General features: G+C 49.7%; 1 protein-coding gene across 2 annotated transcripts in view; it reads left to right on the forward strand.

Annotated features, from left to right (window-relative positions):
- The window catches only part of LOC132380944 (plexin-A2-like), a 570,948-nt gene that overhangs the window by 393,827 nt on the left and 164,708 nt on the right, over positions 1–12,413 (forward strand). For both annotated transcript variants that reach the window (XM_059949929.1, XM_059949928.1), the window contains exon 13: positions 1,802–1,953. In XM_059949929.1, the coding sequence (XP_059805912.1) occupies positions 1,802–1,953 (152 nt within the window). The remainder of the gene's footprint in view (positions 1–1,801; positions 1,954–12,413) is intronic.

Consider the following 12,413-nt stretch of genomic DNA (forward strand, 5'->3'; position numbering starts at 1 on the left):
CAATTTATCCAGAAACAGATTTCACAATCAAGGTGACCTGTCTCATCCAAACCAAACAACAAAATCAATGCCTATTTTGAAAACTTCTCAGCTGTCCCCTGAGCCTAATTTAACTTTTATCTCCCTTTAATGTCTTCCTTTCTTATTTATAATGTTTGGCTACGATGTCTGTGAAGATTGGGACTTCATTCCACTGTTTTGATGTGGGAGAAACCTTTCTCTCCACTCTGTTCCACACAACAAAAGCAGCCTTTGTTTTAGCTTTCCAGTTTCTGAAGAGCTTTGTAATCCTGAGGATGCTTTAATTCACTGATCTCTGGTACCTCCGTTGTAATTTTTGTGTGTGTGTGTTACTGTTGCTTGGTAACTGTTAGTTCGACACTGCGGATAAGCAGAATGCTGGCATCGCAGCAAATTAAGCACAATAGGTTATCTAGCCGCTATTTATCACAGGACTGTCAGGGCCATTTGAATCTCAAGCAAAGCTTTCCAATGCATCTTCAGCATATGCAGCTGGCATTACCCCCGCTCTGTGTCTCTGCTTGCCTGTCACAGTGTCTGCTGTTATATCCGACACTAATACAGCTCTCAGGTTTCAGTGCTAGTCAGCTACACTGGGGGGGACCGCTTCGTCAACTACCTTTGCATCACCCACCGCAAAAGGCAGGCTTTCCCGAGGAACATCCATTCCCATTCCCATTCCGACATCTCAGTCCATGGTCTCCTCTACTGCCACAATGAGTCACTCTCAGGTTGGAGGAGCAACCCCTCATTTTCCTCCTGGGTAGCCCCCAACCTGTTGGCATGAACATCGATTTCTCAAACTTCTGATAATGTGTCACATTTCCTCCTCCTCTGTTTGTCCGTTCCCCATTCTGGCCCTCTCTCTCACCACTTCTCTTTTTACCTGTCAGTCACCTCCTACATCTCTTTCTCCCATGGACCACTCTCCTATCAGGTTCCTTAATCATCGACTGTTTGTCCCCCTTCATAGATGCTGCTTGACCTGTTGAGTTCCTCCAACACTTTGCCCTGGAACTTCAGCAACTGCAGAATCTCATGTGTTTATGAATTGGTAAATTGGATTACTATTGTTGCATGTACCGAGATACAGTGAAAAAACTTGTCTTGCATACTGTCCAGACACCAATTCATCACACAGTGCACGAGGCAGTCCAAGGTAAAGCAATAACAGAATGTAGAATAAAGCGTAACAGCGTGATGGTAGCATAGTGGTTAGTGAGGCACATTACAGTTCAGTTCAATTCCGACGTCTTCTCTAAGAAGTTTGTACATCTTCCCTGTGGAATGCATGGGTTTTCTCTGGGTGCTCCGTTTTCTTCCCACAGTCCAAACGTGCACTGGCTAGTAGGTAAATTGGCCACTCTAAATTGTCCTGTGATTAGGCTTGGGTTAAATCAGGGATTGCAGAACGGCGTGACTCAAAGGGCTGGAAGGGCCTATTCTGTGGGGTATCTCAATAAATGAAATAAATAAAAATACAGAGTAGGAGTAGTGTTGTAGTGTAGTGTAGACAATAAGGTGCAAAATCATAACGAGATAGACTGTGTGGTCAAGAGCCCATCCTATCATTCTAGAGAGCTGTTCAATAGTCTTATAACAGCAGGCTGGAAGCTGTTTTTGGGCCTAGTAGTACGTACTTCCAGTTTTTTATTTTCTGCCCGATGGGAGGGAAAGGTGAAGACCATTAGTCGCAGGAACAGAAGAGGGAATGTACAATTTCCCATACTATGATGGGGTCAGGAGAGTGTGGGCTGAATCTGTTGCTCTGTTTCCTCAGGTGACTCCAGTGTCTGGTCCACGGGAAGGTGGGACACAGGTGACCATCCAGGGAATCAACCTGGGCTTGGATTTCCTGGATATTGCTAACAGCGTCCGTGTGGCGGGAGTCCAGTGTATCCCACTCTTGAACGGTTACATCATTGCTGAACAGTAAGTTTCATCCACCTTTTGCAATGTACATTTATAAATAAACTTCTTGTTATCTGGTTTAACTCTCTTCTATGTCAAGAACCCTCCAAGATCATTATCCAATGACTTAGCCAGGAGTGCTAGGTTACTTTTGTGAAGAATTTATTAAGTCAATTTAAACCAAAGTTGGGGATTTTACCTTAGTTATCTGACTGCATCCAGGCTTAAATAATTTGCTTTTTTTTTAAAAATGAATGATTAAATTATTGATTTAGACAGATAACAAAGTCCAAGGTTCAAAGTACATTTTATTATCGGAGTACGTATTAGTCACCATATACAGCACTGAGATTCATTTTCCTGTGGGCATACTCAACGAATCTATAGAATAGTAACTATAACAGGATCAATGAAAGATCAACCAGAGTGCAGAAGACAACAAACTGTGCAAATGCAAATATAAATAAATAGCAATAAATAATGAGAACATGAGATAATGAGATAAAGAGTCCTTAAAATGAGATCATTGGTTGTGGGAACACTTCAATGAGGGGGCAAGTGAGTGCAATAATCCTCTTCTACTCAAGAGCCTGATGGTTTTGGGGTAGGAACTGTTCTTGAAACTGGTGGTGCAAGTCTCTTGTACCTTCTTCCTGATGGTACTCAAGCCAAGATCTGGGAAGTAGATGTTTGATGGGAGTTCACTGAGTTGTGTTCTCACAGAGAGCGAGAGAGAGAAAGAGAGAATGCAGAGACAGGCCCCTGGGTCCACAGAGTCTGTGCTGACCATCAACCATCCATTCACACTAAGCCTATGTTAATCCCATTTCATTTGACATGAGACCATTGATGCAACATCAATAACTCTCGGAGATGGGAGGCGAACGATAGGCTTTTATTTGCTGCAAGAGACCACCACACAACATCCTGGAGACTGAGGGAGGAGCAGTGCCTCCAATCGCCTTTATACAGGGGAGGAGCCACAGGAGCAGTCAGCAAAGAGGCGTGTCCAGACAGGTATATGTAGTTCACCACAGCCATAAAGCATAGGAGCAGGTAAGGCCCATTGAATCAGCTCTACTCTTCCATCATGGCTGACTTATTGTCAATATCAACCCCACTCTCCTGCCATCTCCCTGAAAGCTTTGCTGCCCTTACTAATCAAGAATCTGTCAACCTCCAGTCCTCCAAGCCTCATATTCTCCCTCACCCTATCACCGCCTCGTGGATTCTATCACTCAGCCACACGCAAGAGGTAATTTACAGTGACAACTAATCTATCAAAATGCAGGTCTTTGGGATATGTGAGAAAGATGTGCATCCAGGGAACCCATGAAGTGGGTGGGCGATGTGTAACCACAAAGTTCTATTGCACTCGAGATGGGCGGGTTGAAACAGCACAGGAAGAGTTCCAGAGGTGCTGGACTGGCTGTCAGTGTCTCAGAGTCAGGTGGGTGCTCGCAAACACCCGTTCCCATTCAGATTTATTTATCACGTGTACATTGAACCATTAATGAGATATGTCACTGTGTTAACAAACAACACAACCAGAGGGATTTGCTGAGGGAAACCACACAGCCCAATATAGCATCCCCACAACGTTCAGCAGAACAACAGAGTGACAACAGCACCAAAACAACGTACTTTCCTACCCTCACACCCAACTCCACACACACCCTCACACCCAACTCCACACACACACCCTCACACCCAAACACCCAACTCCACACACACACCCTCACACCCAACTCCACACACACACCCTCACACCCAAACACCCAACTCTACACACACACCCTCACACCCAAACACCCAACTCTACACACACACCCTCACACCCAACTTCACACACACACCCTCACACCCAAATCCACACACACACCCTCACACCCAAACACCCAACTCTACACACACACCCTCACACCCAACTTCACACACAACCCCTCACACACAACTCCACACACAACCACTCACACCCAAACACCCAACTCTACACACACACCCTCACACCCAACCCCACACACAACCCCTCACACCCAATTCCACACACAACCCCTCACACCCAACTCCGCACACACACACCCTCACACCCAACTCCACACACACACCCTCACACCCAAACACCCAACTCCACACACACACCCTCACACCCAAACACCCAACTCTACACACACACCCTCACACCCAACTTCACACACAACCACTCACACCCAAACACCCAACTCTACACACACACCCTCACACCCAACCCCACATACACCCCCTCACACCCAACTCCACACACCCCCTCACACCCAACCCCACACACACCCCCTCACACCCAAACACTCAACTCTACACACACACCCTCACACCCAACTCCACACACCCCCTCACACCCAACTCCACACACACCCCCTCACACCCAACTCTACACATACACCTTCAGACCCAACTCCACACACACCCTCACACCCAAACCTACACACAACCCCTCACACCCGAACACCCAACTCCACACACCCCCTCACAACCAACTCCACACACACCCCCTCACACCCAACTCCACACACCCTCTCACACCCAACTCCACACACACCCCCTCACACCCAACCCCACACACAACCCCTCACACCCAAACACCCAACTCTACACACACACCCTCACACCCAACTCCACACACACACCCTCACACCCAACTCCACACACACACCCTCACACCCAAACACCCAACTCTACACACACACCCTCACACCCAATTTCACACACAACCCCTCACACCCAACTCCACACACAACCACTCACACCCAAACACCCAACTCTACACACACACCCTCACACCCAACCCCACACACACCCCCTCACACCCAACTCCACACACCCCCTCACACCCAACCCCACACACACCCCCTCACACCCAACCCCACACACACCCCCTCACACCCAAACACCCAACTCTACACACACACCCTCACACCCAACTCCACACACACCCCCTCACACCCAACTCTACACATACACCTTCAGACCCAACTCCACACACACCCTCACACCCAAACCTACACACAACCCCTCACACCCAACTCCACACACACCCCCTCACACCCAAACACTCAACTCTACACACACACCCTCACACCCAACTCCACACACCCCCTCACACCCAACTCCACACACACCCCCTCACACCCAACTCTACACATACACCTTCAGACCCAACTCCACACACACCCTCACACCCAAACCTACACACAACCCCTCACACCCAACTCCACACACACCCCCTCACACCCAAACACTCAACTCTACACACACACCCTCACACCCAACTCCACACACCCCCTCACACCCAACTCCACACACACCCCCTCACACCCAACTCTACACATACACCTTCAGACCCAACTCCACACACACCCTCACACCCAAACCTACACACAACCCCTCACACCCGAACACCCAACTCTACACAGACAACCTCACACCCAACTCCACACACCCCCTCACAACCAACTCCACACACACCCCCTCACACCCAACTCCACACACACACCCTCACACCCAACTCCACACACCCCCTCACACCTAACTCCACACACACCCCCTCACACCCAAGCACCCAAACACCCAACTCTACTCACACACCCTCACACCCAACTCCACACACAACCCCTCACACCCAAACACGCAACTCTACATACACACCTTCACACCCAACTCCACACACACCCTCACACCCAACTCCACACACACACCCTCACACCCAACTCCACACACCCCCTCACACCTAACTCCACACACACCCCCTCACACCCAAGCACCCAAACACCCAACTCTACTCACACACCCTCACACCCAACTCCACACACAACCCCTCACACCCAAACACGCAACTCTACATACACCCCCTCACACCCAACTCCACACACACCCCCTCACACCCAACTCCACACACACCCCCTCACACCCAACTCCACACACACCCCCTCACACCCAACTCTACACACACACCCTCACACCCAAACACCCAACTCTACACACACCCCCTCACACCCAACTCCACACACACACCCTCACACCCAACTCCACACACAACCCCTCACACCCAAACACCCAACTCTACACACACACCCTCACACCCAACTCCACACACCCCCTCACACCCAACTCCACACACACCCCCTCACACCCAACTCCACACACACCCCCTCACACCCAACTCTACACACACACCCTCACACCCGAACACCCAACTCCACACACCCCCTCACAACCAACTCCACACACACCCCCTCACAACCAACTCCACACACCCTCTCACACCCAACTCCACACACACCCCCTCACACCCAAACACCCAACTCTACACACACACCCTCACACCCAACTCCACACACACCCCCTCACACCCAACTCTACACACACACCCTCACACCCAAACACCCAACTCTACACACACCCCCTCACACCCAACTCCACATACACAGCCTCACACCCAACTCCACACACAACCCCTCACACCCAAACACCCAACTCTACACACACACCCTCACACCCAACTCCACACACACCCTCACACCCAACTCCACACACACACCCTCACACCCAAACACCCAACTCTACACACACACCCTCACACCCAACTCCACACACACACCCTCACACCCAACTCTACACATACACCTTCAGACCCAACTCCACACACACCCTCACACCCAAACCTACACACAACCCCTCACACCCAACTCCACACACACCCCCTCACACCCAAACACTCAACTCTACACACACACCCTCACACCCAACTCCACACACCCCCTCACACCCAACTCCACACACACCCCCTCACACCCAACTCTACACATACACCTTCAGACCCAACTCCACACACACCCTCACACCCAAACCTACACACAACCCCTCACACCCAACTCCACACACACCCCCTCACACCCAAACACTCAACTCTACACGCACACCCTCACACCCAACTCCACACACCCCCTCACACCCAACTCCACACACACCCCCTCACACCCAACTCTACACATACACCTTCAGACCCAACTCCACACACACCCTCACACCCAAACCTACACACAACCCCTCACACCCGAACACCCAACTCTACACAGACAACCTCACACCCAACTCCACACACCCCCTCACAACCAACTCCACACACACCCCCTCACACCCAACTCCACACACACACCCTCACACCCAACTCCACACACCCCCTCACACCTAACTCCACACACACCCCCTCACACCCAAGCACCCAAACACCCAACTCTACTCACACACCCTCACACCCAACTCCACACACAACCCCTCACACCCAAACACGCAACTCTACATACACACCTTCACACCCAACTCCACACACACCCTCACACCCAACTCCACACACACACCCTCACACCCAACTCCACACACCCCCTCACACCTAACTCCACACACACCCCCTCACACCCAAGCACCCAAACACCCAACTCTACTCACACACCCTCACACCCAACTCCACACACAACCCCTCACACCCAAACACGCAACTCTACATACACCCCCTCACACCCAACTCCACACACACCCCCTCACACCCAACTCCACACACACCCCCTCACACCCAACTCCACACACACCCCCTCACACCCAACTCTACACACACACCCTCACACCCAAACACCCAACTCTACACACACCCCCTCACACCCAACTCCACACACACACCCCTCACACCCAAGCACCCAAACACCCAACTCTACTCACACACCCTCACACCCAACTCCACACACAACCCCTCACACCCAAACACGCAACTCTACATACACCCCCTCACACCCAACTCCACACACAACCCCTCACACCCAAACACCCAACTCTACACACACACCCTCACACCCAACTCCACACACCCCCTCACACCCAACTCCACACACACCCCCTCACACCCAACTCCACACACACCCCCTCACACCCAACTCTACACACACACCCTCACACCCGAACACCCAACTCCACACACCCCCTCACAACCAACTCCACACACACCCCCTCACAACCAACTCCACACACCCTCTCACACCCAACTCCACACACACCCCGTCACCCTCACACCCAACTCCACACACACACCCTCACACCCAACTCCACACACACCCACAAACACCCAAACAGTGTAGGTAGGATTTAACCCTACCTGGTCAATACCTGTGGAGGAGGGGGAACTGCGCAGGCGCGAGTGACGTCAGCGTCGAGCGCACACTTTAAAAAGCAGGACTTCATTTCATAGCGGGCAGCGGAGTCCGTGGAAGCAGAGTCCTGGGCTCTGGCTAAGTGGGCTTCGGCGTAAGGGGACTTCGGTAAGCCTGTGTGTTTGCTCGCTGAGGGGAAGAAGGTAAGGTCGCTAGGTGCTTTTTAGACATTCTATTAATCCAGTTCAGGTATGGGGGAGACAGTCAGAGCAGTGGTGTGCTCCGTATGCGGTATGTGGGAGGTCAGGGTCAACACAGTTGTCCCTGATGACCACACCTGCAAAAGGTGCGTCCAGCTGCAGCTCCTATCAGCCCCAGTTAGGGAGTTTGAGCAGGAGCTGGATGAACTACGGATCATTCGGGAGGCAGAGGCAGAGATAGATAGGAGTTATCAGGAGGTAGTCACACCAAAAAACCAAGAAGTAGGCAGATGGGTGACGGTCCAGAGAGGCAGGGGGAGCAGGCGGAGAGAGCAGAGCACCCCTGCGGCCATTCCCATTAACAATAAGTATACCGTACTGGATACTGTTAATGGGGATGACCTACCAGGAATGAGTTGTAGTGGTCCTGCCTCTGGCACAGAGGTTGAACCCTCAACTAGAAAGGGGAGGAGGGAAGAGAAGAGAGTGATAGTTTTAGGGGATTCTATAGTCAGGGGGGCAGATAGGAGATCTTGTGGGGCAGATCGGGAGTCTCGGATGGTATGTTGCCTCCCTGGTGCCAGGGTCTGGGACATCTCAGATCGGGTGCAGGCTATTCTTGAGAACGAGGGCATGAACCCAGATGTAGTGGTCCATGTAGGGACCAACGATGTAGGTAAGGTGAGTGAGGGGGTCCTACTTAGAGAGTTCAGGGAGTTAGGAGTGAAGCTGAAAGGCAGGACCTCCAGGGTGACAATCTCGGGATTGCTACCTGTGCCACGTGTGAGTGAGGCGAAGAATAGAATGATTATGTACATCAATACGAGGCTGAGAGCATGGTGCAGGAAGGAAGGGTTCAGGTTTTTGGATAATTGGTCTTTGTTCCAGGGACATTGGGATCTGTTTTGAAGGGACGGTCTACATCTGAACCGGAGGGGTACTAACATTCTTGCAGGAGTGTTTGCCAGTGCTGCTCGGGGGGGGGGGGGGGGGTTAAACTTGATGTGCAGGGGACAGGGATCCAGATCCAGAGGGTTGGTCAGAAGGAGCATGGGGTTAAATGTGTAGAAGGTTTGGGTGATCTTGAGAAGGTCATCAAAATTCAGGGTGCAATTAGTCCGATGGAAGTTCAAGGAGCTGGGTTAGGTACAGTAGACAGTGTTTTAAGCAAAGAGAGGAGGAATGGGCTCAGAATTCTATACTTGAATGCGCATAGTGTCAGAAATAAGACAGATGAGCTTGAAGCTCAGATGAAAATGGGGAACTACGATATTGTTGGGATAACGGAGACATGGCTGCAAGGGGATCAGGCCTGGGAATTGAGTGTACCAGGGTATACGTGCTATCGTAGAGACAGAAATATGGGAAGAGGGGGTGGGGTGGCCCTGTTGGTGAGGAATGAGATTCAGTCCTTAGCAAGAGGTGACTTGGGAACAGGGGAAGTAGAGTCTGTGTGGATTGAGCTGAGGAACAGTAAGGGTAAAAAGACCCTAATGGGTGTTGTGTACAGGCCCCCAAACAGTAGTGTGGATATTGGGTACAAGTTGATTAAGGAGTTAACATTAGCATGTGCTAAAGGTAATGCAGTCGTTATGGGAGATTTCAACATGCAGGTGAACTGGGAGAATCAGGTAGGTGCTGGACCCCAGGATAGGGAGTTTGTGGAGTGTCTAAGGGATGTATTTTTGGAACAACTTGTGCTTGAGCCAACCAGGAACGAGGCTATTTTGGACTTGGTGATGTGTAATGAACAGGAATTGATAAGTGATCTTGAAGTAAAGGAGCCATTAGGAAGTAGTGATCATAACATGATAAGTTTTTATCTACAATTTGAGAGGGATAAGGGCAGATCAGTGGTGTCAGTGTTGCAATTAAATAAAGGAGACTACGGAGCCATGAGGGAAGAGCTGGCCAAAGTTAAATGGGCGGATGCCCTGGCAGGAAAGACAGTGGATCAGCAGTGGCAGATTTTCTTGGGGATAATACAAAAGATGCAAAAGCAGTTCATTCCAATGAGAAGGAAGGATTCAAAGAGGGGGAAGGGGCCACAGTGGTTGACAAAGGAAGTCAGAGATTGTATAGCATTAAAGAAAAAGAAGTATGACAGGGCTAAGATGAGTGGGAATACAGATGATTGGGAAAGTTTTAAGGAACAGCAGATCTTAACTAAAAAAGCAATACGGAGAGAAAAAATCAGGTATGAGCTCAGTCTAGCCAGGAATATAAAAGGGGATAGCAAAAGCTTTTTTAGCTATGTGAAGAGAAAGAAGATAGTTAAGAACAATGTTGGCCCCTTGAAGAATGAATTGGGAGAAATTGTTATGGGAAACAGGGAAATGGCAACAGAATTTAATGCGTACTTTAGATCTGTCTTCACCAGGGAGGACACAAGCAATCTCCCAGATGTATGGATGGGCCAGGGTCATAAGATATCAGAGGAATTGAGACAGATTGACATTAGGAAAGAAACTGTGATGAGTAGACTGGTAGGACTGAAGGCTAATAAATCCGAGGGTTCTAAAAGAGTTGGCTCAGGAAATTGCGGATGCATTGGTAATCATTTTCCAATGTTCCTTAGATTCAGGATCAGTTCCTGAAGATTGGAAAGTGGCTAATGTTATCCCACTTTTCAAGAAGGGAGGGAAGGAGAAAATGGAGAACTATCGCCCTGTTAGCCTAACGACAGTCGTGGGGAAGATGCTTGAGTCCATTATTAAGGACGAAATAGTGGCACATCTTGATGGCAGTAATAGGATTAGGCCGAGCCAGCATGGATTTACCAAGGGCAAATCATGCTTGACTAATCTGTTGGAGTTTTTTGAGGGTGTAACAAGGATGTTAGACGAGGGTAAGCCAGTGGATGTTGTGTACCTAGATTTTCAGAAGGCATTCGATAAGGTGCCACATAGGAGATTGGTGAGTAAAATCAGAGCTCATGGCATTGGGGGCAGGATTTCAACATAGATAGAAAACTGGTTGGCAGATAGAAAGCAAAGGGTAGCAGTGAATGGGTGTTTCTCGGACTGGCTGGAGGTGACTAGTGGGGTACCACAGGGCTCTGTATTGGGACCACAGCTCTTTACGATTTATGTCAACGATTTAGATGAGGGCATTGAAAACTATATCAGCAAGTTTGCTGATGATACTAAACTGGGTGGCAGTGTGACATGCGAAGAGGACGTTAGGAGAATACAGGGAGACTTGGATAGGCTGGGTGAGTGGGCAGATACTTGGCAGATGTCATTCAATGTGAATAAATGTAAAGTTACTTTGGAAGCAGGAACAAGAGGGCAGAGTATTGTCTGAACGGTGTAGAGTTAGGTAAGGGAGAAATGCAAAAAGACCTAGGAGTCCTAGTTCATCAGTCAATGAAGGTGAATGAGCAAGTGCAACAGGCAGTGAAGAGGGCAAATGGAATGTTGGCCTTTGTTACAAGGGGAATTGAGTACAAGAGCAAGGATGTCCTTTTGCATTTGTACAGGGCCCTGGTGAGACCACACCTGGAATATTGTGTACAGTTTTGGTCTCCAGGTTTAAGGAAGGACATTCTGGCAATTGAGGAAGTGCAGCGTAGATTCACTAGGTTGATTCCTGGGATGGCAGGGCTGTCTTACGCAGAGAGATTGGAGAGATTGGGCTTGTACACGCTGGAATTGAGGAGATTGAGAGGGGATCTGATTGAAACGTTTAAGATAATTAAAGGATTTGATAGGATTGAGGCAGGAAATATGTTCCAGATATTGGGAGAGTCTAGTACCAGAGGGCATGGATTGAGAATAAGAGGTCAGTTATTTAAAACAGAGTTGAGGAAGAGCTTCTTCTCCCAGAGAGTTGTGGAGGTGTGGAATGCACTGCCTCGGAAGACGGTGGAGGCCAATTCTCTGGATGCTTTCAAGAAGGAGCTGGATAGATATCTGATGGATAGGGGAATCAAGGGATATGGGGACAAGGCAGGGACTGGGTATTGATAGTGAATGATCAGCCATGATCTCAGAATGGCGGTGCAGACTCGAGGGGCCGATTGGTCTACTTCTGCACCTATTGTCTATTGTCTATTAACACCCAACTCTACACACACACCCTCACACCCAAACACCCAACTCTA

Source organism: Hypanus sabinus, chromosome 25 (assembly GCF_030144855.1).
Source record: "Hypanus sabinus isolate sHypSab1 chromosome 25, sHypSab1.hap1, whole genome shotgun sequence".
NCBI lineage: Eukaryota > Metazoa > Chordata > Chondrichthyes > Myliobatiformes > Dasyatidae > Hypanus > Hypanus sabinus.